Source organism: Phodopus roborovskii, unplaced genomic scaffold (assembly GCF_943737965.1).
Source record: "Phodopus roborovskii unplaced genomic scaffold, PHOROB, whole genome shotgun sequence".
NCBI classification, from domain to species: Eukaryota; Metazoa; Chordata; class Mammalia; order Rodentia; family Cricetidae; genus Phodopus; species Phodopus roborovskii.
The window spans coordinates 7,519,773-7,544,442 of record NW_026126645.1 but is presented as its reverse complement, the minus strand read 5'-3'; the positions used below and the strand labels follow the sequence as shown (position 1 = coordinate 7,544,442).

General features: G+C 44.3%; 1 protein-coding gene across 3 annotated transcripts in view; it reads left to right on the top strand.

Annotated features, from left to right (window-relative positions):
- The window catches only part of LOC127213393 (protein DDI1 homolog 2), a 35,998-nt gene extending 14,799 nt beyond the window's left edge, over positions 1-21,199 (top strand). Inside the window, exons 5-9 of one of the 3 annotated variants that reach the window (XM_051173775.1) lie at positions 3,056-3,183; positions 6,382-6,510; positions 9,621-9,724; positions 12,779-12,968; positions 19,095-21,199. In XM_051173775.1, the coding sequence (XP_051029732.1) occupies positions 3,056-3,183; positions 6,382-6,510; positions 9,621-9,724; positions 12,779-12,968; positions 19,095-20,887 (2,344 nt within the window). In that variant the 3' untranslated portion in view covers positions 20,888-21,199. Of the gene's footprint in view, positions 1-3,055; positions 3,184-6,381; positions 6,511-9,620; positions 9,725-12,778; positions 12,969-15,695; positions 15,758-19,094 lie in introns of those variants that run through there. The other 2 variants (XM_051173777.1, XM_051173776.1) reach the window with 2 other exon arrangements.
- The last annotated feature ends 3,471 nt before the right edge of the window (positions 21,200-24,670 follow it).

Genomic DNA, 24,670 nt, shown 5'->3' with positions numbered 1-24,670 from the left:
CTCACTAAATTGGTAAGCTGGCCTTGAACTTAATGTCCTGACTCGGCCTCCCCACTAGCTGGGACTACAGGCCTCTGCAGCCATGCCTTAATCAGATATTAGTGAGTGTCTATGGACATAGCTCAACTAGCTGAGTCTGCCCAGAGAAGTAAAGCATTCGTGTTCTTTACTAGGACACATTTCAGCTATAAGGGAGTCTGACATTGATTTCAAGCATACCCTGAGAAAGGAGGGGGGGAGGCGTCAGACAAACCCTGGAAGTGGCTGTGTCAAATCCAAACAGGCTGTTTCCTCTGGGGTGGGATAAAGGAAACTGGGCTATGTAGAAAAGCAGATTACCAGATTACCCGACAGCCCAAGGCGGCCTGACCCTCCTGTGCATCTGGGGCTGCCCTGAAGCTCTTTGTGTTTGTTTGGTACATTGGGTTTTGTTGTTTTGAAACCAGGTGTTACTGTGTAGCCCTGGTTAGCCTTGAACACAAGATGTGCCTGTCTCTGTGTGTGCCACCATGAGTGTAATGAGCCTATTGGATCACAGGCAGCTGGACTGCCTGATGTGGATGACAGGAATGAACTCAGGTCCTTTGGGAAAACAGTAAGCCCTCTTGACCACCAAGTTATCTATCTCCCCAGCCCAAAAAATGTCAAATCTACTTAAGAGTTAGAGCATTTTTATTATAATTACTATTGGTATGGATATGCATGCGATGATACATGTGTGGTGGTCAGAAGGCAACTTGCAGGAATTCTGGTTCTCTCCTCCCACCATCAATTATAGAGATCAAGCTTAAGTTGTCAGATTGGTGACAAGCACCATGCTTCCTGAGTTGTTTCGATGGCCCCACATCCATCCCTTGAAGGAAACCTTGCACTTCTGAAGCCCTCTACTGAGACCTTCAGAACCATAGCAAAATGGTATTACCTCAAAGGATTTATTTTCTGTGTTTGTTGTTTTTTGTTTTGTTTTGTTTTGTGGCGGGGGTTGGGGGGCTTTTCCTCAGTTGTATCACTCTTTTGAAGCATTTTCTCTTGCTGAAACTGGAGCTCACAGCTTCAAGTAGGCTTGTTGGCCAGTGAGATCCAGGGACCCTCTTGTCTCTACCTCTGCAACTCTTGAGATTGCATGCAGTTGGATGCTGCCAGGCCCCTTGTGCTTGAATGGGAAACGCATTACCGAATGGACTGTGCCATCTCCCTAGCCCTTTTTTTCCCCCTGATACTTGACTTGGGTTCAAGCAAGATCAGGGATACATAATTAGTTGTATGTAAATTCTAAATTTAAAAATGTGCCATTGGATAAAGGTGTATAATTATATCAAATGTGGCTTAAATTTCTTCTTGGTACACAACACTGTTGTACATGGGCATGTGTACACCGAAGTGCAACAGCTTCCCTGTTTGTCAAACCAAATTAAAGAAGGTGCCTGGACTTTCTGAGTATTGCAAATTTGATGGTTAACCATCAATTCTGTGAACCAGAGCATTAAGGGAAGTGCAGGCAACGGCGCTCAGAGCATGGTAGGCAGACTTTCTGTAAAGGCTAGGGAGTAAATATTTTAGGCTTTGCAGGCCATATGATCTGTTTCTTCTGTTCGGCTGTGTCTGCCATGTGAAGCAACAGTGACTGGGACAGCCTGAAAGTTACCAGTCTGCTTGCTGTGACAAGCAACTTAAGGCAAGAAGAGAGTTTATTATTTATCCTGTCCATGGTGGTGGGGAAGGCATGGTGGCAGGAACATGTCTCCTTTTTTTATCCAGTCTTGGACATCAGCCTATGAAATGGAGCTGCCCACATTCAGGGATATTCTGCCCTCCTCTGTTAAACCTTTTTACAAGCACCCTCACTGACAAATCCAGACTGGTATTTCTGTGGTGATTTTAAATCCAGTCTAGTTGGTCACCAAGGTCAGCCATCACATGGTATGTAGACAGTGTCTCTGTGTTCTCATAACATATGCAAGGTATTGGGATGTCGTTTTAGCAGTCCTTAGTTCACAATGAACTTTATCCCAAATTGTAGGCTGAGTCCAACATTCCTAGTCTAAAGGTAAGCTGTCTAGCCAGTGTGTTTTGAGACAGGGTCTCATGTATCTCAGGTGACCCTGAGGTTCTTATCCTTCTACCTTCACTTCCCAGATGCTGGGATTAAGGTGAGCACCACCACACCTGATTTTTAGGCGGCATCTCCAGATAGATGGAAATTTTGAAGTTCTGCTCTTCTTACCTTAGTATCATAAGTTACATTCTTTAGGCTGCTCATCAATCTTGTGATGGGAAGGAATTATTTTCTCATTTTACAGATTTAAAAGGCCAGTTGTAGAGATGAAGCAGCCTGCACAGCTCAGACAGGTAGAATACATGTGATTCTGTTTGTAGATTTACTGATCCCTGCGTTGATAGTCAGATTCCCAGGACATCCTCAGATAAAATAGCATGTCGACACATCCCTTTAATGCCAGTACTTGGAAGGCAGAGGCAGGAGAATCTCATGAATTTGAGGCTAGCCTGGTCTACAGAGCAAGTTGCAGGGCAGCCAGGGAGAAATCCTGTTTCAAAAAGTTCCAAATCAAAACAAAAAAAAAAAAAAAAAAAAAAAAAAAAAAACCAGAAATATAGGAGTGTTTTTACAGGGTCTGGTGGCAGACATTATAATCTCAACACTGGAGAGGCTTAAGATGAGAGGGCCATAAATTCAAGACCAGCCTGGGCTTATGTAGTAAGAACCTTTCTCAAGCGCTATTCATGAAAATTCAATGTTTGGTAAGATACAAAGGACTGTGGCCTTGCTTTCTAGGAGTTTATTTTCCATTTCTGAGGCTTTAAAGGGAACATGATTGCTTACATGAGGATAATTCTTATGCCTGTCTTAGGTCTCCTGCCAGCTCTGTCTCTCATCACCTCCTGTTGAGTCACCTGCTGGGGAGCATGGAAGCAGCTTCCCTTCTGTGACTCAGCTGTTGGGTTAGGGCCCAAACCTTCCCTCTGCTCATGTGCTTGTGGTGGTCTTTCCTGGAAGTGGAGCTTTCAGTGTGCTGCTTTGGCTTGTCTGTCACAGGCAGCAGAACATTGAGGAGAACATGACAATAGCTATGGAGGAGGCCCCGGAGAGCTTCGGCCAGGTCGCCATGCTCTACATCAACTGCAGAGTGAATGGGCATCCTGTGAAAGCCTTCGTTGACTCAGGTGATGATGGGGAGAGGAGAGGGTGGCTCTGGTGTCCATTTGGGCCTGTGCTTTGCTTGCTGATGCCTGGAAGTTACATTTTCACTTTTCAGTCCTAGTCATTTTTCATCTGATTTTGTGTTTGCCAGAGCCTCAACTGGTAGTCGGGGCCTGCGTGGGTGTTTACAGGTTCTTGGCCACTGAAAATAGAGGTTTGCACAGAGGGAGACACAGTCGAGATTGGGGGGAGGGGGGTAGGAGTTGGATCAGCAGTTGAGTTAGTACTGTTCTTGCAGAGGATGTGGGTTTAGTTCCAAGCTACATCCTACATCCTACATCCCACAAATACCTGTACTCACATTGCACCACCCCCATACACATACACACATACATGAAAATCAAATAAAATCATTAAAATAGGTTGCCAAATGAATAACAGTTGACATTCAGGGCCCCAGTTACTGTTCAGAGCTGCTTTTTTGTGGGGCTCAAGAGAAGGAAGGGTTGGTTATTAAGGGGTGATTTGAGTGGCTCTCTTTGTTGATGGATAAATTAGGTCATATGTTCACTTTTCTTATTGTATCAGATTTTAATTATATACACACATGCATACATACCCACCCACCCACTTATACATAGGTAAGTAAATAGGGGGTTCTCCCCAGTAGGATTCAAGATGGCACTGGTTTCCTTTATGGTACATGCACCCTAAACTATTTCAGAGTGGAGTGGCCCTTCTGTTCCCAGATACGTTGGGGCTACACTTGACTAAAAACTGTAAATGTGGTAGTTACCAGGAATGGAAAAACATATACCATTATTCAGAGATGGTAGTGAACATAGCCTGTTAAGTGTGGGGTCTCAAGAGGGTCCTGTGGGGTCTCAAGGGGGTCCTGAAGTTGCTAAGTGCATTGTTGGGAATGGGGTGTGGGTTTACAGTATGTTCTCATGAAGGAACCAGGCTGCCAGGTGTCTTGTTACAAGAGGGGCATGTGCAGAACCCAATGGGGTCCCAAGCTAAACTCCCCTGTGCTTGCCTGCCTCCTTAGTTCCTCATTTAGTATTCTGAGGTTCTTGAACACTTGGGTAGAGGAAGCAATAGGTCTATAAGGTGCTGTGAAGGGCATGGGTCTGTGTTAAGTTTCCTTGTAACTCTGACAAGATCCCGGCCTGTGAAAGACATTATGGTTTATTTTGGCTCAGTTTCAGAAAATTTGGTTGGTGGGAGCCTTTTTGTGGGGAAGAGAGACATGTGCCTTACAGGAGAGAGACGGTCTTTCTCTTCTTCCCTTTTGTTAAGTCTGGGAGGCCTTCCCCTCTCAGCTAACCCTATCTAGAAGTGCTTTTCTCAGATACCCCACTAGTATATGGCCAGTCTCTTGTTGTCTCTAAGTCTAGGCAAGTTGAAAATGAAGATCAGTGGTCACAGATGTTTCTGTCTGGTCATCGTGTCGCATATTGGGGAGCGAGGCAAATAAAGCTGTATTGAGGCATGGTCCCTGCCTCATAACAGTTAGGGCTGGAGAGGTGGCTCATGAAGTAAGAGCACTTGCTGTTCTTCCCAGCACCCACATGGTGTCTCAGTACCATCTGTAACTCCATTTCCAGACACAGGCACAGTGTGGTACACTTGCATACATGTAGGCAAAATTGAGACACAAAATAAATTAAAGAAGGGGAAAAAAAAGCTGAAGGAGTGTCTTAGTTAAGACCTCTTGCTGATCTTTCAAAGGAACCAGATTCCAATTCCCAGCACCCACATGGCGGCTCACAACTGTCTGTAACTCTAGTCTCGGGGGATTTGATGCCCTCTTTTTGCCTCAGCGAGCACTAAGCTCACATATGCAACATAAACAATGCAAGCAAAACACATAAAATTGAAAGAACAGAACAGAAGGACAGGCAAGGAGATGGAGTTTGCACTTGAGCTTTAGGTGGTCCGGTGCTAACTGGCTCCTGTTGTTCTCAATAACTCTACTTTTGTTCAGACTTTTTTCTAATGACATATTTTTTATGTTTGGCTTACAAGTATATCTGTACTCACAAAGGTCAGAAGAGGATGTCAGATTCCTGAACTGGAGTGAGGTGGTGATGAGCCACTGTGTGAATGCTGAGAATTGCACCCCTGTTCTCCAAAAGAACAACAAGTTTAGAGCAACAAGGGCTCTAAACTGCCGAGCCTTGTCTCCAGCCCCAGCTCTGCTTGTTTAATCTGTCACCGTGGGTGCTTTAAGGGAATGCGACTGAGTGGTGGGTCCCACTCATCTTAATTTTGGGTACCTCTTGAGGTTGTGAGACAGCCTGGATGCTGGAGTAGCAATCACCATCCACACACTCAAGCACATACTGAGTTAGTATCTTGAGACTGACAGTCCCAGAAGTAAATGCTAGAGAGATGGATGTCTCAGTGGTTAAGAGCACATGCTGTTCAAAAAGATGTTGGCTGGACAGTAGTGGTGCAGGCCTGTAGCCCCAGCATTGGGGAGTCGGGTAGGTGGATTTCTAAGTGATGCAGCTTCCTGTGGGGGCGGGGCATATAAAATAAAAATAAATTTAAAAAAATAATAATAAGTATGTGTCACCATGCCTGGCTTTTATCTGAAGTGGTTCTGGCCTCAAACCTAGATCTTGTCCATGTTGTTAGGCAAGTGCTCTATCACTGAGCTATAGTTCTAGTTACAGGATATATTTTTTAACTTGTGAGCAATAGTGTCCCAACACTTTTAATAAAAAACACTTGAATCTGTGGTGCATGGAGGCTGAGTCAGGAGGATTACATGTTCAAGTCTAATTTTGGACTCTATAGGGAGTGAGACTCTGACTCAAAAACAAAAGCAAACAACAAAAAGTGAGATGTTCTGAGTGGAAAGTGCTGCTTAACATTAACATTGTTGTCTGTAGACAGTGTAACATTTAAATTTTAGAATTTAAGCTTCCAGATGAGCTTGTTTTCTGTTGGTAAAGTCTTTTAAGTGTCATTTGGGTATTCCTTTAAAAACATTCTCTCAGACTTCTGTACTGGTGTGGAAATGGAAATTGAGTTAAGCAGGGGTGTTGGTGCACAACTGCAGTCCTAGAACCTGGGGTAGAGGCAGGAGGAATGTCGGGAGTTTTCACAAAGACATAGAAGGGCTGTTAGGCAGGGTGATGTTACAGAGACAGAAATCTTGCCACAGATGTGGCTGTATTTTTTACGGTTTGGTATTTCTCTCCCTCCAGGTGCCCAGATGACTATTATGAGCCAGGCTTGTGCAGAGAGGTGTAACATCATGAGGCTGGTGGACCGTCGGTGGGCTGGCATAGCCAAAGGAGTAGGCACACAGAAGATTATTGGAAGAGTGCATCTAGGTGAGTGAAGGCAGGCAGTTTGTTCTTTTTTTGTATGCGCTTGAGTTTAAAGTTATTTCATAATTACCTCCCGTTAACGTGGCCATGCAAATACAAGCAAGTGGGAGTGTGTCTGGGTATCCCTGCTCCTGTGCAGGTCAGAGGACAACTTTGGGGGTTGGTGCAGGCCTTCTGCCCTCACACAGTACCTTAATATGTCAGGCTTTCATAGCTAGTAGCTTACTTGTTGGGATGTTTTGCTGACTGACCCTAGAGTGTGGTTTCTTTCCCTCTATCCTGATGAGGTCAGGAGTCATCTAATTTCCCCATGATCAGTGTTGCTGTGGGGATGCTGAATGCTCTTGGGATGTGTGGCCCTTTCTTCTTTCATCTCCCCTTAGGGTATTTCCATTTACTTTCGTGTGATCTCTTCATTTCTTTTTGGTTTTTCTAGACAAGTTCTCTCTATAGCTCTGGAACCTGTCCTGGAACTAACTCTGCAGATCAGATTGGTCTTGACACTCAAAGAGACCTGCCTGCCTCTGCCTCCCAAATGCTGGGATTAAAGGCGTCCGCTACCACTGCCCAGCTGATCTCATTTCTTGTACTCAAGTGTCAGTGGCTTTTTAGTCTGCAAATGCATTCTTCAGTTCCATGATGGAACCGAGTGCCTTAGCACATGGAAAGCACTCTCCACAGCCAGGCTGTTGTGATGGTACCTATCTGTAGCCTCAGTGTGGGGCAACAGACCAGCTGATCTTGGGGGCTGATAAACCTTCCAGCCCTGCCAAAATGGTGAGTCCCTTATTCAGTGAGACCCTATTTCAAAAACTGCAGTAAAGAGCAATAGACAAAAAGGCACTAAGTGTTAAACTCCACATACATGTTCACACCTGCACCTACACGTTTGTGTGCATCACATGTGCTTAGAGGCAGAATGTCTCACATGGTATCACATACACCTGTAAACTTAGCATTTGGCAGGTAGGCTGGAACTCAAAGCCAGCCTAAAACTGAAGAAGGAGAAGCTAATGAAGAAAATAAGGGAAAGATTAAGATTTTTTTAAAATTAATTTTATCTTTTGAGGGGGGCAGGGGGAACAGAGTCTCTCTGTAGCCCAGGCTAACCTGGGACCTGGGAACTTACTGTGTAAACCTGGCTGGCCCTCCACTCACAGAGATCTGCCTGCCTCTGGATTATTAAAGGTGTGCTTCACCATGCCCAGTGAGAGTAAGAGGTTTTGCTTTGAGAGCTGGGCATGGTAGTACACACCTTTAATCTAATCCCAGCACTCGAAGCAGAGGCAAGCAAATCTTTAAATTCCAGGCCAGGCTTGTTCCCTCTTTCTCTCTTTACTTCTGTCCCCCTGGGGCAGACAGGACTTTCTATCTCCCTTTTCTCTTCTGTCTCTGTGTCTCTTTACCTCTATTCTCTTTCATTCCTCCTTCCCTCCCCTTTCTAATAAAACTTTTCACTTAAAAATAATTTTTCCAGGACAACCTGGTCTACAGAGCAAGTTCCAGGACAGCCAAGGCCACATAGAGAAACCCTGCGTGTGTATGTAGGTAGCAGGTGCCTTGAGCATGTATGGTATTGTACACTTATAGTTACAACACTTGAAAAGATAATACTTTAAAATAACAAAGTAGATAGTAATGTTAGCTAGAGATAAGTGTAATACTATCTATCTAAAGGTCTAAGAAAAGCCCAAAATGATTAACATAGAACAAGGGTAGTTGGGAGAGTTGGAGGAGACAATGAGGAATATAGGAAATGTAGCACTTCGGTTTTCTTTTTAAGATTTATTTTTATGTGTATATGTCTAGGTAAGTGTATACCGTTTTGTGTGCAGAGGCTAACTGGAATTACAGGCAGTTGTGAACTATCCAACATGGGTCCTGAGAACTGATTCGGGTCCTTTGAAAGAGTTGCAAGCACTCTTAATCACTGAGGCAGCCTCACACTTTGGTTTTCTATTTCTTCATTGGGAAACCAAATTCATGGTTGTTTACTATGTTGGACACATCTCACATTCTCTTTGGCTTGCTACTTAATAGTAGCAAAATAACTTGATGTCTTTTTTAAATTCTGCGTTTACGGGTTTTTGCCTGGGTTTACGTCTATACCACACGTGTGCCTGCTGACTGTGGAAGCCAGCGAGTGCATAGTACCCTTAGAACTGCACCATTGGTGCTGGGAATTCAATCTGGGTCCTCTGCAAAAGCAGCTAGCATTTTTTTTTCCCCCTCTGAAGCAGGGTTTCTCTGTGTAGCTCTGACTGCCCTGTAACTTGCTCTGTAGACCAGGCTGGCCTCGAACTCACAGAAATCTACCTGCCTCTACCTCCTGAGTGCAGGGATTAAAGGTGTGCACCACGAACACCCAGCCTACAGCTAGCATTCTTAATTGCTGAGCCGTCCCTCTATCCCCTAGTAAAAATTTTTGTTTCCTGTGCATTGGTGTTTTGCATGGATGTTTATCTGTATGAGGCTGTCAGATCTCCTGGAACATGAGTTAGATAGTTGTGAGCTGTCATATCAATACTGGGAATTGAACCTGGGTCCTCTGAAAGAGCAGCCAGTGCTCTTAACTGCTGAGCCATCTCTCCAGCTCCTAGTAAAATAAAATTTAACCCGAGAAGTAGATTTCAAGCAAAGCCAGACCTTAATTATATCTCTGATTTGAAAAGAAGAAACTTGGTGCCTAAGAAACCTTTTCTTGGGTGCAAGTTTACTTTAAAGGTTGAAAATAAGCTGGTTCTACTGCTTTTAGGAATCATTTGTACAAAATGTGTCTGAGTGGTACAGCTTGAGCTCCGTCCTTAGCAACCCATATACACACTTACACTCACAAACACCTGATAGACCTTTTCTAAGTATATAGAAAGTCATTGGTTAGTAGCAGAGAACTGACTTCACTGTTAGTATTCCAGTGTTAGTTTTTGATCCTCTTAACCCTTGCTGCATTCTTTACCTGCTGAGCATGAGTCCTAATGGCAGTGTTTCATTATTGTGCCTCCCTTGGCTTGACTGAGTCCAGGAAGCCCAGGCACAGAATGGTGGGTCCCTCCATGGCTCCCCCTGGGCTTGTGAAGCCAACATCAATAATCTCTTCTCTTCTTGTGCTTTAGCTCAGGTTCAGATTGAAGGCGATTTCCTGGCGTGTTCATTCTCGATACTCGAAGAACAGCCTATGGACATGCTTCTGGGACTGGACATGCTTAAACGGCATCAGGTGACTAAGCTTTTATTTGTGTGTGTTCATACAGGGACACACTGAAGTGCATGGAGGCTAGAAGTTGAACACATGTCTTTTTTGGTCTGCCTCCCTTATTTTAATGTCTCACTGAACGCAGTGCTCGCCGATTTGGCTAGACTGGTAAGGCAGCAGCTCCAGGGATCCTCCTGTGTCCGCTCCCTATGCTGAGGCTGCGGATGTGTACTGTTACACCGGCTTTTTTACAAGGGTTGGGGGTTTGTTATGTAGTCCTGATATGTTTAGAGCTTCCCGTGTAAAGCAAGTTGCCTCTTGCTCCTGGGGTTATAGGCATGTAGCATCATGTCTGACACTCTGTGTCTCTGCTATTCACTGCAGTTATGCTAGGTGCACATATTGACAAATCAAGACGCATAGTTTTCAAGCATGGGATTATCCTTGGTAGATTCTGCTGTACAGAGTTGAAGTGACTGTCATTACAGGTGGAGTATGTCGGTTGGGTGTGGTAGTATACTTGCTCCTAGCATTTAAATCCTAGAACTAGAACAGAGAGGTGGCTGGGTCTCTATCTGTGAGGCCAGAGCTGCAGAGTGAGACAAGAGCACAGATCTCTCCTCCTAAAACCTATAGGGATAAGTTATCTTGTCTGTTTTGACAATAATTTATTTATTTTTACCCTTAAAATTTTTTAGACTTTTATGTATTTTGTTCACATGAATGTATGCACTACATGCATGTCTAATGCACTTAAAAGTAAGAAGATCAAAAATAAAATTTGGAGGGTGGGAGTGGCACACATCTTTAATTCCAGCACTCGGGAGGCAGTGGCAGGTGATCTGTGTGAGATTGAGGCCAGCCTGGTCTACAGAGTGAGTTCCAGGACAGGCTCCAAAGCTACACAGAGGAACCCTGTCTTGAAAAACCAAACCGGGGGAAAAAAGAAAAGTATGAGAAGAGCACACCTTTAATCCCAGCACTCAGGAAGCAAAGGCAGGTGAGACTTTGCGTTCAAGGCCAACCTGGTCTACAGGTCTACAGAGCAAGTTCCAGGACAGCCAGAGTACACAGCGAGATTTGGGAACGGGGAAGAAAGATTTAAAATAAGGGAAGGGGCTGTGATGTGGCTTAATGGTAGATGCCATGCTAAACAGTGGAACTGTGTCTCAAAAAACAAAAACAACAAAACAAAAAAAAAAAAGGAAGAAGAGCGCATTGGATCCTTGGAAGTAAAGTTCAGATGTTTACAGCCATGTGTGTGGGAACTGGAAATAGAAGGTCCTCTGCAAGAACAAGTGCTCTTTTTCCTTTTGTTGAAGGTAGATTATTTTTTTCCTCACATCACATATCCTGGTTATGGATTCCCCTCCCTCTACTCTGCCCAGTTCCTCCCTGCCTCCCTTCCACCTTTGTGTCTCATTAGAAAGCAAAGAGGATTCTAAGGGATTATGATATGATATGATATGATATATGATATAAACTAACACATCAGAATTGGACAAAACAAACAGAAGGAAAAGAGCCCAAGAGAAGGCACAAGAAACAGACCCACTTGTTCTCACACTCAGGAATCCCATAAAACACTAAACTGGAAGCCATAATATATATGCAGAGGATCTGGAATAGACCTGTGTAGGCCCTGTGCATGCTGCCTCAATTTAGAGGGCCTTGGTGTTGTCCATCCCCTCTGTCTCTTCTTTCAGGAGGTGGGGGGGTGACCCCTGAAGGGAGGGATAGAGACATCCCATTATAGGGTGATGTACAAGTGCTCTTAACCACTAAGCCATCTCTCTAGCCTCAGCAGTTTTAATAAGTTGTATAATTTTAAGATTCTGATTAGACATCAAGAGGTTCTTTGTGATGATTTCCTGCAGATGTTTAGTACGTACTTTCCTTGGATGTTGATGAAACTAGTTAGGTAGAACCTTGAGATTAAAAGACTAGAGAATGGAAATGCTTTGTTCATATAGGGAGAGTTTTCTGACAGTCCATTAATTTGCATGATACTTTATTCCTCATTAAAGCCTAAGATCTACCATGCTCATTGCAGAACATTGGTTAGTGTTTGCTAGGGAGTGAAATACCACAGTAGTTGATATTTATTTATTTTGCTAAGCAAGTGCTATATCACTGAGTATAGCCTGACTCCCACTGTGTATATATAAAGTCAGTATCTTCATGCTGCTATATTTTAAATATACCTGAGGATGTGAGAGAGTACTTGCCTAGTGTATGAGAGGCTCTCTAGTTCCAGGCCCTAAAATCAAAAAGCCCTGAAAATAATGTATATTGTATTAATTTAGCATTTTACATAGAAGGAATGAATATGTACATATAAATGAAAACTATGTTATTTGTCACTGTCTTGCTATCTTTTAGTATATGCTGCTATTTTCTAACTTTACAGACATAAATCATATAATATCTAAGGGCAACTGTCAGAATTCAAGTAGAGTTTAAAAACACATAGGAAAGGATAATGTGAATAAGAAGTGAAGTGACTGTGGTAGTCCCACCACTTGGCTCAGGCAGATGGATCAAGAGGTCAAGAATGGTCTGAACTATAGGAGGGCAGGGAAGTAACTTAGTTGGCAGTGGCTGTGCAAGCCTGATGACCCAAACTTGACCCCTAGAGCCCTTGATGGATGACATGGTGGCATCTGTAGTCTTAGCATTCCTACCCCAAGATAAGAAACGGAGGCAGAATTGCCTAGCAGCTCATGGGCTTGCTGGCCTTAAGTATGCAGCACACCAGCAGCAACAAGAGACCAAATAGACAAGGATCAGTAGTTTCCGCCAGCCTCTGCCTATCTCTAAAATCAGGGATATACAGGGGCACACAGGCAGGAGGAGAGTGAGTTGGGGGTCATCCTGGATTACACAGCAAGACTTTATCTCCAAAACCAGATGTAAAAAAATTGATGCTTTCAGCTATATGATAAGGTTTTTGATTTTATTTTTAAATCATCTCTCTTCCTGGTAATGTTCTTTACTGGTTAAATGTGGAACTGAGACTTGATTTTTCTGTAGATGCTTCATTTGCTGCTGTTCTTTGTTCTTTCTCTTCTTCCAAAGTGTTCAATTGACTTGAAGAAAAATGTACTGGTGATTGGCACCACAGGCTCACAGACCACCTTCCTTCCTGAGGGGGAGCTCCCAGAGTGTGCCCGCTTGGCATATGGATCTGGGCGAGAGGACATACGACCGGAGGAGATTGCAGACCAAGAATTAGCAGAAGCCATTCAAAAATCAGCAGAGGATGCAGGTATTGGGGCTGCATAGTGCTGTGCTATTATTGGGGTAAAGACCTTTCTAGGAATTGGCCTCATTGTTCAGCAGTAGGTGTGCTCACTATCTTCTTACCCCTCTCCATCTCTTAATGAGAAACTGATGGGGCTGAAAAGTAGCCTGCTTGCCTAGCACACTTGAAGACCTGGGTTCAGTCCCCAGTACCACATAAAGTAGATGAGGTGTGCACGCCTGCGATTCCAGCACTCAGGAGGGAAAAGTAGGTAATCAGAGTGCAAGGCTAGCTTGAATATCTGAGACCCTGTCTCAGAAAGGAGGAGAGAGGGCAGGCAGGGGTTTGTATTGCCATGGCTCACAGATAGCACTTGCCACAGAAGCCTAGAAACCAGAGGCCATTAACCCTCTCACTGAGGTATACCCATAGATACATACCATCATGATAAATAACTTTAAAGACTTCTATTTCAACAGCTCAAGAAGAAAGAATCTTGGTAGCTGGGTGTGGTGGCGCACACATTTAATCCCAGCACTCAGAAAGCAAGACGCAGGTGGATCTCTGTGTGTTGGAGGCCAACCTAGTCTACAGAGCAAGTGGCAGGACATCCCTGGCTATTACACAGAACCCTGTCTCAGAAAGAAAGAAAGAAGGAAGGAAGGAAGGAAGGAAGGAAAGAAGGATGGATCTAGGTATAGTGGTACATACCTTTAATAATAGCAGTTAGAAGAATTACAAGTTCAGGCCCAGCTTAGGCTGAGTATTGGGTTCCAGACTGGTTTGGGCTGTGTGACCATACGTATCCTGTTAAAAACAAAGAAAGAAAACCAACTATTGGAGCTTGGAATGGTGGCACACCTTCCAGCACTCAGGAGGCAAATCGGATCTCTTCCTCAGAGTTCAGGCCAACTTGGTCTACATAGTGTGACACTGTCTCAGGAAAAAGAAAAAAAAAAAAAGATGAACAAGGTTCCAGTGCTCTGTTCAAGGTCAGGTCACCATTTCCATGGATGCTTCTAAAACATCCTGTTTTGTCCATAAAGGAAATTCTACAGTCAGCATACATGTTCAAAGTCAGCAGTATTTTCCTGGAAATACAGGTTATTGATTTGAAGGAAGGCATTATCGATGTGACTAAGCAGTGAAAATGTTTACGGAAAGTGCTGCCACCAAGGAGAAGAGGGAGCCAGTGGCCAGTCCACTGTAGTGTCTATGCTCGCTGAGGCCCCAGACTAAGGCCACATAGCAATGCTTGAAACCAAGCTCCCCTAACGCCTTCTAAATCTGCAGAAAGAGCAGAGTCTTCCAGGGAAAATGAATCAAGACGACTTTACTGAAATCCCCTCCTGTTAACAGAACAGTGACACTATGGTGCATTTTCTAAAACCCGAAAAGAATTAAGTTTTAAGTGAGTTGTCTTTAATTAAGTCTTGGGCCAGGATTATTCATCAATGTGATGGACCATCTCACACTTTGCTCTTTTCTGGTACAGTGTGTTAGAATTACAAGCTCATGGAATAGATTTCTGCTCAAGACAAAGATAATGTTTGGAAAGTTTTGTTGTTTTCCTGGAGAACCTGCAAGTGTGTAGTCCTGAACCTCTGGAACGGGTCATGTAGCTGGTGGAACTTGCACATTGGCCTTGGTCACCCTGAGGTCCAGCTTCACTATGTGTAAAGTGGGGTTTGGTTGCAACTGAGGTATTGTTTTAGAAGAGAGGGAGTGTTGAGTTACCAGCAGTCTTTTTAGTCTTCATGGAAGTTCAACATGAGTAGGCTTCATCCATCACTTTGTTCTACGCACGATAACTTGACAGCTCAGATGGGATGCTGACATTTTTCCCCCTTACAGCCATGTGCTGTGACTAGAGAAACACTAGCTGATGACAGTAGCAGTCCTAACCCAGTAACTCTTAGCAGGCTAAAGTAGGTGATGCCTTTTCAGGATCAGTAAAGAAGGAGCTGACCAGATCTGGAAGGCACTATATTCACAGGACCTTTGCTACTGACACGTGTGACCTGTGCTGAGTTTTGTAGTGTTCTAATGGTGTGATTCCACAAAAAAATTAGACTTGGTTTACTTGGAGAACTGACTGCTTGGGATCATTTAATTTTGGACATAATATATGAAAGTAATTTTAGAAAGTTATTTATTTGGCTAACTATCAGGTTATCTTTATCCTTTGTATTTGTCTATAATCAGTAAGAGCTGTCTTAACATGTCTATATGCTGGTTAATTGTGAAGAAGACAGCAGCTGGGACTTAATCACACTTGGTTTATCTTCAGAAAATGAGTATGAGCCAAGGGTGCTGGTACCTGCATATAAGCCCTGAACTTGGTCAGTCTGGGCTACGTAGCAAGACCTTGTCTCAGATAAAGACTATTGAGAAAATTGGAAAGCTGCTACACTTGTTCACTAACCTTTGTGAGTGGTCTTCAAGCAGCTCTCTTGATGGGTTGACTTTGCCTGTGGCACATTTGCCTCCAACATCTGTGCAGAACTGTGGAATCATTGCTTTCCAAGTACAGTTAAAAGTCTGTTGATGTAGAATCCTTGCTGGCTGTATTTGGAGAGAATTGAAGCAACCAGCAAATCTTTGGGATGCCCAAGCTGTGGAAACATCCCTCAACTTGGACTCCTCACTCCCGATTTTAAGGATAGGATGGATTGAAGACTGCAGCCCTGCATGCCGTATGGTTCTGCATTGTTAACCCACGTTTGCTTGTCTGTTTCCTAATCCAAACAGAGCGTCAGAAGCCATGATGCATGTAGTGTGTGTGTGCTGCAGCTGGAGTGGGCCCAGACCAGGTATTTATAGACGCCACATTAACCCTCCATCCAGTGTCACCGTGCTTTGAAAAATCTGTCTGGAACCATGGAAATTCAAGACTTGGCCATCTCTGTTTCTCCCTGTTCAATCTGGTTACAACTAGCCTGTGTATACATTTATATGTATGTTGGCATATATACATGTAGGCGTAAGTCCTTATTTAAAATGCTATTGTTTATGGGGACAGTCCAGGAGAGGAGAGTCTAAAAGTACTGTTGTACCTACCACCTCTGACAGTTGAAAATACTGAATCACAGTTATTTTCATCTTAGTGAGCAGAGATGGAAACTTAAGCCAAATGGCTTATCCAGAGTCATAGTAATAGGTGGTCTGAGTGTGGTAATGCACTCCTACCATCCCCTTCTTGGTCAGTTGAGGCAAGAGGATCCGAGGTTTGAGACCAGCTTGAACTGTATAGTGAAACTTGTCTAGGGGGAAAATGTTGACAGAACTTATATTTTTTTCCAAACAGTAAAGACCTGAAACTTTGCTTCTTCTGTCCTTGGCTTGACAATACCTGTGGGAGGCTGTGTTACGAGCAGGGCTGTGTTAGTCTGAGTGCATTTGCTCAGGATCTCTCTGTAGCTTTGGAGGCTGTCCTGGAACTAGCTCTTGTAGACCAGGTTGGCCTAAATTCACAGAGATCTATCTCCCTGCCTCTGCCTCCCGAGTGCTGGGACTAAAGGTGTGCACAGCCAGTGCCTAGCCTGAAGCAGAACTTTAAGAAGGGCTTGGAGGCTGATTATAATTAGACTCAATATTCTCTTCCTCTCTCCTTCTCTCTCTCTCTCTCCTTGGCTCCCTCTCTCCCTCCCTCTCTCTCTCACTCTCATCTTAAGGATATTAGGCATAGTTAATGCCCATTAGCCTCTTTATAACCCCCTGTGGTACTGGCTATTTCAGTTTCAGAAGGATGACATATATGCTGCTCTAATAGTAAGTGCAGAGTCTGCTATGGCTTACCATTACCTCACCTGCTTTTTGGGCTGTGCAGGTGCATGACATTGAAAGCCAGGGGTAGTAAAGACAAAACTGTTATCATATTTGCCACTAAACTATAAGAAAAGGTAGTTCCTTAAGTTCAATAATTGAGCCAGGCAGTGGCAAGGCATGCATTTAATCCCAGCAATTGAGGGGGCAGATGCAGGAGGATCTCTGAGTTGGATTGAGATCAGCCTAATCTACAGGTGGAGTTTCAGGGTAGCCAGGGCTACACAGAGAAATCTTGTGGGGTAGGGGGGAGAAGTCAGTAACTGTAGGGTATGGTGGACCATGCCAGCACTGGGGAGGCATAGGCAGGCGAAATCCATGTGCCTGGTCTACATAGTGAGTTCCTTTATGCAAAAAAGAGAAAAAGGTCAGTAATTTCAGTAATTGAGCCAAGTGTGATAGATCCTGCACACGATACCAGCAATTGGAAAATGGTAGTGGCAGAATCCCTATCAAGGGTAGCTTAGAGCCTGGTATGCTAGGGCACACCTTTAATCCTAGCATGTAGGAGGCAGAGGCAGGAGGATCTCTGAGTTCAAGGCCAGCCTGGTCTACATAGTAGCTCCAGGACAAAGGACTGCATAAAGAAATCGTGTCTCGGGACTGGAGAGATGGCTGGGCTTAAGAGATCCTGAGTTCAAATCCCCAGCAACCACATGGTGACTCACAACCATCTCTAGTGGTAGTGGGATCTGATGCCCTCTTCTGGCATAAAGGTGTACATAAAAATAGAGCAACAAATCTTTTTAAAAATAAAAAAAAGAAAAGGTCCTGTCTCAGCCCACAAAAGGAAAATGCAGTAGCTTCCAAGGCCAGCCATCTTTCCATGCTGTGCCCTGTCTTTTATTGGCATGTCTGCTGCTGGAATTCTAACTGCTCTCTGCAGGACTTGAGAGTGCAAACCCAGCGCTCACACTGATGGTTCTGTTCAGCACAAAGCATCCAGATTGACTTTAGCTCAGGACCCAGTTTTTTGCAGGCTTGGTAGTAGCCTGTGCCTTTTAATTAAAAAGATTATAGGTGTTTAGAGGTCAGGTTTTAATGGTTTAAGGAGTTGGACCTATTGAGTGGTATCATTGTGGCATCTGCACTGAGTGTTTGAGCCTGCCATCTTGTTTGAAGGGCTAGATAGATTAGAGTGAATCTAAGTTACTGTTGCCTGTGGAAAAACTATCATACTCTTCCTTCACTCTCTCTCCTCTGTACTCAGCTAAGAACTAAAATTTGTTGGTTTTATTGTGCTATATTAGAGTTGCACGGGCATGCTGGTTAGTGCCTGTTGTAATACCCGCACTCAGACTGAAGCAGGAGGAATGCCACAGACTGGACAGAACTACACAGTAGGGCTAGAGATGTAGTTGGATCTGTAGAGAGCCTTCCTGGCATACAAAAAGTCTAGGTTTGGTCCCCAGCACCATATAAACTGGGAACAGGGATACGCACCTATAATTCCAGCACTGGAAGGGATTATCTTTATATTTTAAGCTAGAAGCCAGCCTGGGAGACTTGAAATCTTGCCTATCAAACACTATAAATAGTTGTAGTGTTTGATCAGATAAATAAAATTCTGTCTGCCTCATCTTTGGGTTTGTTTTGGTCTTTGTATTGGGTGCTCAGTTTTGCTATGACTTTTTAGAAGCTTGGCTAGAACTGAAATCCATTGTTTCCTTCTCTGTCTTCTGGGTATCTCTAGACATCTCTTGGTTGCCCCACTCATCCCCAGCATACTTGCTTTTAGACTTCTTCAGTGTAACTTGTGCTCACTCTTGAAACCTGAGAAAGTTCACTGAGCCAGCCGTGGTGGCCCAAGCTGTAATTCCAGCATTCAGGAGGCTGTCGTGAGGATCACTGATCCAATTCAAGACTGATCTGGGCTTTAAAAAAAAAAAGAAAGAAAGAAAGAAAAGAAAAGAAAGAAAAAACTCATGAAAATCATCCAGTGAAGATCCAAAAATCCATGAGAAATAGAGAAGCATGGCTGCTTGGCCTGGCGGGGACCCTCCCACCACCCTGCACTCAAGCAGCTCAGGCTGCTTGAGAGACCCTACCTGAATAAATAAATGCCTTTAAGTGCGAGCACTGCCACAGCCATTATGAAGTGCATGCTGCAGCTCTTTACATACAGAATTTTAATGTTTCCTAAAGACACAGTCACTTCTGGTTCAATGATGCCGCCTCATTCGTCACGGAAAGATGCTTGTATTTTCTTGAGCCTCATGTTTGCAAGAGAAACTTAAACTAGAAGGCCTGCTTTTATTCTGCTGAGGTTCTCTGATCATTTAGTGATCTGCTAATTAATCTGTTTTCTTTCCTTTTTTAAAACAGAGAAAAGCAGTAAAGAATCTACCTCACTGGGAATGTCATCATTGCTGACTTCAGATGGACTCGACCATCCAGCTCCTTCTTCAGGGCACAGCCCTGAGATTGGTAGCCCTACGAGTCTTGCTCGCTCTGTCTCTGCTTCAGCCCGCGCCATCAAGCCCAGTGACCCCAGTAACATTGAACCTATAGCTATGGAGGCTATGGAGGCTTCGGCTGAATTGCAGACAAACTCTAAGAAAACAGATCCTCCTCCTCTGCAGGGTGTTCCTGATCTCACTTCCCCAGCAGGCCAGAATCCAGCTATGCCTTTGCATAATTCATCCCAAGAAGCATTTGTTGCAGATAATCCAGAGAAATCTGCTGAAAGAAGAACCCAGGGCCTCAGAGTTTATCTCCACACAAGACAGGACACTAGTTTATCTCTCACAACTACTAGGATGCATGAGCCGCAGAAGTTTGTGGAAGAAAAGAGTTGGCATCCAGAAAATCAGAGCCCAAGTCAAGTGAATGGCCTTCAGCAGCACAGAGAACCACACGGAGGGATTGGGCAGCAGAATGTTCCACATAACCAAGAGTTTCTTTGTGATACCGAAGACCTTGAACTTCATGAAGAAAGTCAACAGGACCAAGAAAAAATTGTCAGTTTGGAAGCTTTGATGAAAGATGAACAACAAACAAATGTTCCTCTTCTAAGTACAGAAGAAAGTCTTTTAGCTTCAGGCTACTGTAGCTGTTCATGCTCAGAAACCCTGATGGAGGTGGATACAGTTGAACAGTCTCTGGTTGCTATTTGCAACTCAACAGGCAGACAGAAGGCCAGCACCAAGAGCCCTGGGACATCACATCTTACTTCCGGTAATCCCTCGATGGAAACAGAAACGGTACAGTGTAACCCCTCGTGTGAAAGCGTGGAACGTTCCATCTGGACTCGGGATTTGCAGCCTGCAGAAGATAATGTTGAAATGTCTGTAATGGATAGCAAAGATGACAGCAGTTCCTCTTCCCCTTCAAGTGACCATGGTCAGCCCTCTGTGGAGGCACCCGAAGAATTTTGTTCATCTGTCACAGTGGCCTTGAAAGAACTACATGATCTTTTGGTCATTAGCTGTAAGCCAGCTTCAGAAAATGCACCTGAAGATGTTTCCTGTCAGTCAGAGATGGAAGCTGAGAGCCAAACAGGTATTTTGGACCTTTCAGGAAGGAGGGCCCAAAGTGAGCATCTGGCCCCTAGCGACCAGTACCCACAAGTCTCCTATCACCAGGCCACCTCTGAATCAGAAAAGATAGACACCACACCTTGTGCTGGAACAGAAGATGAAGCGTGCACTGGCTTCAGGGGTCTGGGGGACAGCTTGTCAACTGGCAGAGGTGTCCCCAGGCCAAGGGAGTCAGTCAGTAAGAGCTGCTCTGTCGCCATAGCCTCAGCTAAACTAGCTGACCAGTCACATTGCACCTCAGGTGTAGAAATTTCACCCACATTATTTGCAGCAGGTGAGGAGGGTACCCATAGTCAGCCTTCTGAGCACATGCAGAATCCACACACAGACGGGCTGGAAACCAGGGATGTCTGCCCTGGAGCTGCTCCGCCCTTCCATGGATCGCACCCCCCTGACACACAGTCCTTGTCTTCTCCCTCCGCGCTTCCACCTTTCGTCTTTCCCACCGCAGATGTTAACCGGATTCTTGGTGCCGGCTTCACTCTACAGGAAGCCCTCGGGGCTTTGCATCGAGTTGGTGGGAATGCAGACCTTGCACTTCTTGTTTTGCTAGCAAAAAACATTGTAGTCCCTACGTAATTGTGGGAGAGTGGGCCAGACCCTATCCATTCCCTTTGTGAACGCCCCCTTCACAGAGATACACTCAGCACGCGAGCGCGCACACAAATACACACACACGCAGTACATGTAGAAACCTGCAAGCAAAATGTTGAGCCAGATTTTGTTTTTCCGGCCAAAGTAATTTATGATCTTTTGTCTGATGAATTTGTCTATTTTACTTGTTAAATTTTGGGCCTTTTAAAATGTATTGGCAGTATGTGCATACAGAAGCTTTTTATTCTAATTAAGATGATGTACTCTGGAATAAAATGGATGGTTTTGTGTATAGCATACCATTTTAGGTGAGTGAATGCTTGGAAAGCAGTGGCCATGAGAAGCCTACCACCCATTCATCTAGGGACGTGTCAGCACACCCCATCCCCTCCCCTGCTGTGTGGTTCTGGCTGTGCTGTGTGTAGGATATGACTTGTAACAGGAAGCTGGAGAAGTCCATAACTCCTGGAGTTGTGTGTGTTGATTTGTGTGTTCAGGGTAGACATTTAAATAAGGTGAGCGGGAGGTCTTGAAACTTGGCTGTCTTGTACATCTGAGACTGCTACATGGATTAATTGCCAAACACCTTTAAGATGGTGGGTGGGTAGGGTATGTGGGAGTTCACATTAGAGAGAAACATGGTGCTACTTGTATTTAAAGGGGGGGGGAACCTGATCATAATTCCATTTGCAAATGTCAAGGACTGTTGAGTAAAAGATAAAGGCTTAGACAAAACACTGGAATGTACTACAGATAGGGCTTGGGGGCATCTCACTGACACCCCATCCCTAAGTAAGTGGCCAATGGTGAGTTCACATTCAGCTCATGGGTTGGTTGCCAGGAGCCAAGCTTCTGAAACGTGTCTGCTGGGAAGTTCTCCCCACTCTGAGCTCTGAGCTGAATGAGACTGAGCTGGGAGAAACTTTGCCCCTCGTCGTCTTGGTGCTTAGACTGGTCGTTCTGTGAGTGTCCTTCATGGCAGTGAATACGACTGAAGTTGTGACTGCAGTGGCCTTGGTACAGTTTTCATCCCTTTCTTTCCTCAGGAGTTTCTTTTCTAAGCAGGATCCATGTTTGTGTTCTTATATTGAGTTAGAGTGGGGCGGAATGCGTAGATGTGTTTATCGTGGCCTTTTTAAGTGTACATTCTCGCCTTGCAAGTTGTCCTGTGGCCCCTGTTGTGCAATAAACCCTCCGGAGAGGTTCAGAAGCATCCTTTCCTGAGTCAAAAGCTGTTGTCTTAGATGTCTGCCAGGAATCTAGAATCTTGAAAAGGGTCCTGAGAATAATCCCTGGTTCTCAGTGAGAGGTGGTAGTGTTTTGAAATGGATTTCTGAACTTAGCATTAACTGGTGTATGTCTAAAGCCCCCTCCCCCCTTCAAAATTGAAGTCACCAAGCACATATCTCAGGAGTTTTTGAAACTTTAGGGACACTTACAGGGATCTGTCCTCTGGTCCCGTTCTTCTTTTTGCCATTTTGTTTGTGTGCTGAGACTCACTTCAGTGACATGATGACAAGTCACATGGAGTATCATGATCCTTTCTGGAATTGGGGAATGGTTACTGGATGGCCTTGTGGTTTCCTCCTCTCCATTAGGCTCAGAGCATCAGGCTAGCCTAGGAGTTCTTTGAGTCGATCACAGCTTGTCCACCTTTTGCATGTTCTGCACCAAAGATGTATGTGTAATACCCTGGGAAACTGCCCCCAGGATTCTGTCACCCAACTTAGAGCTGTTTAAACAAAGCAAGATCAAGTAGCAGCACAGTGAGGCCTGGATTTGCTGGGGGGTGGGGTGGGGCCTATATTTTAGGGTTACAAATCTTCAGAGTCACAGGGTGGGGTGGGTAGAGAAGGTGCTGATGACAGACTCCTTAGAAGGCCTTCTGAGCAGAAGAAACTGGCATGCAAGCCCAGTGGACTTTTTATAATGTGGATGTTTAGGAGACAGCCCTAGGCAAAGTGTTGGAATACCAGCCCCAAAGAGATTTCATTATAGTAGCTTTTAATGTACCTACATGTATGTTTATTTCTAGAAGCAAACTGGTAGACCAGTACTTAAACAGATCGTTTTAGGAATTCTTTAACTGAGTTTAACTCACTTGCCAATTACTTGATTCCTTTGGGTCATTACTTTCTTTTGAACATATAGTTACTTCTGATTTTTAAACACTGTCAAAAATAAAAGGCCAGGCATGCTGGCATATACCTTTAACCCCAGGAGGCAGACTGGTATCTGTTAGTTCAAGGCCAGCCAGAGCTACATTAGTGAGACCTTGTCTAAAAACAGAAAAGTAAAGTTAGGAATTGATTGGCTTAAACTTGAGCAATCCTAAACAGAGGACATTAAGGAACATAACACTTGTGGACCTTTGTCGTCAGTTTTCCAAGAGTAAGATCAAATCCTTGTGAATCCTAGTGTTTAGTTTGTCAGATTACAGCCATAACCACAAGGGGCAACTTCTTTATCAAACTGTGTCAGGAGATTCCGTGGCCGGCACTTACCTCCAGTGGTAGACTCCATTTATGCACCAAAGAGGATTTTCTTGTAAAACTTGTGCTGAAGCTGGTGTGTAGAAAGTGGCTTGGTAGCCAGACAGTATAACTGCAGCTGGAGATTGGCCCTTCGGTTCTTCGAGGGGCTGTTTCCAGATGTGCTAGTTCAGGTCATTCGACAGCCAGAAGCCTTCATCCCAGTTTGGGCTTTAGGTGTTGATAGGTGAAGATAAGACCAGTTGTTTGGCAAAGGAAGCTTGAGTAGATGGTGAATAGTGTGTGAGAACCTTGGCTGCAAACCCTAGTCCCTCTGATGGAGGAGTCTACCCAAAGTACTTCTCTGGCAAGAGGGCACCTATGAATGGGGTGGGGGCCAGGTGTCGCAGATTTTTATAGCCAGCTTGTGTAGCATCTGCCTGTCTGTCCCTCTCTACAGCTTTCTATCTCTAGTGAAAGCCATAAGAATTTGTTTCTTTTCAGCTTATATCTATAAATAAACATAAGAGCTATCATATATAAAGTGATTGACAGATATTTTGCATAGATTGAAGAACAGCTTGTATGTGTACAGATGTCTGCACATCTGGTGGCTTTTCTTCCTACTGTATATATAATAAATTGCCTTGCAAATAACTGTGCAGGAGAGTCAAGGCAAATTTTTTGTTGTTTTCATTTTATTTTGAGATAAGATCTCGCCATAGCCCAGGCTGTACTCAAACTCATGGCAATTCTCCTGTCTCGGCCTCTAGAATGGTGCAATTATAGGCTCACGCCACCATGTCCAGTTCACTCAGTGCATTCCGATTGCTACCTGTGGAGAGCATGAACAATGTGGCTGAACTGACTGGAATGTGACAAGCTTGGTGGCTTGGCGGTAGGTAGCACTGCTGCCTCACATGAGGTTTGATCCCAACCAACCAAAAAGTAAAAGTAAAAGCTGGACTTGGTAATGTGGTAGCCTGTGGCTGACTACAAAGACACAGATTATCATATATTTCCCTCCTGGAGAGTGAAGGTGTCTTGTCTCAGTACTTAAGGTAGCATTTTGTGTTTCTTGGGACTGAGTTCCTCTTGACAGCAGAAAGTCAACTCAGCAGTTCTTGAGGACTGGCACTGAGCTGTGAGTTACCTACTCCTCCCCCCAAAGTGTTGGTAAGAGCCACAGTAAGGACTTTGGGGTGAGCCTTGGATGTACTTGCTTTTCTTTTGTGCCTTAATTTTTTTGAATAGCAGAAGCATCACATCTTGGGAGTATCAGGGAGAGGTCAAAGGG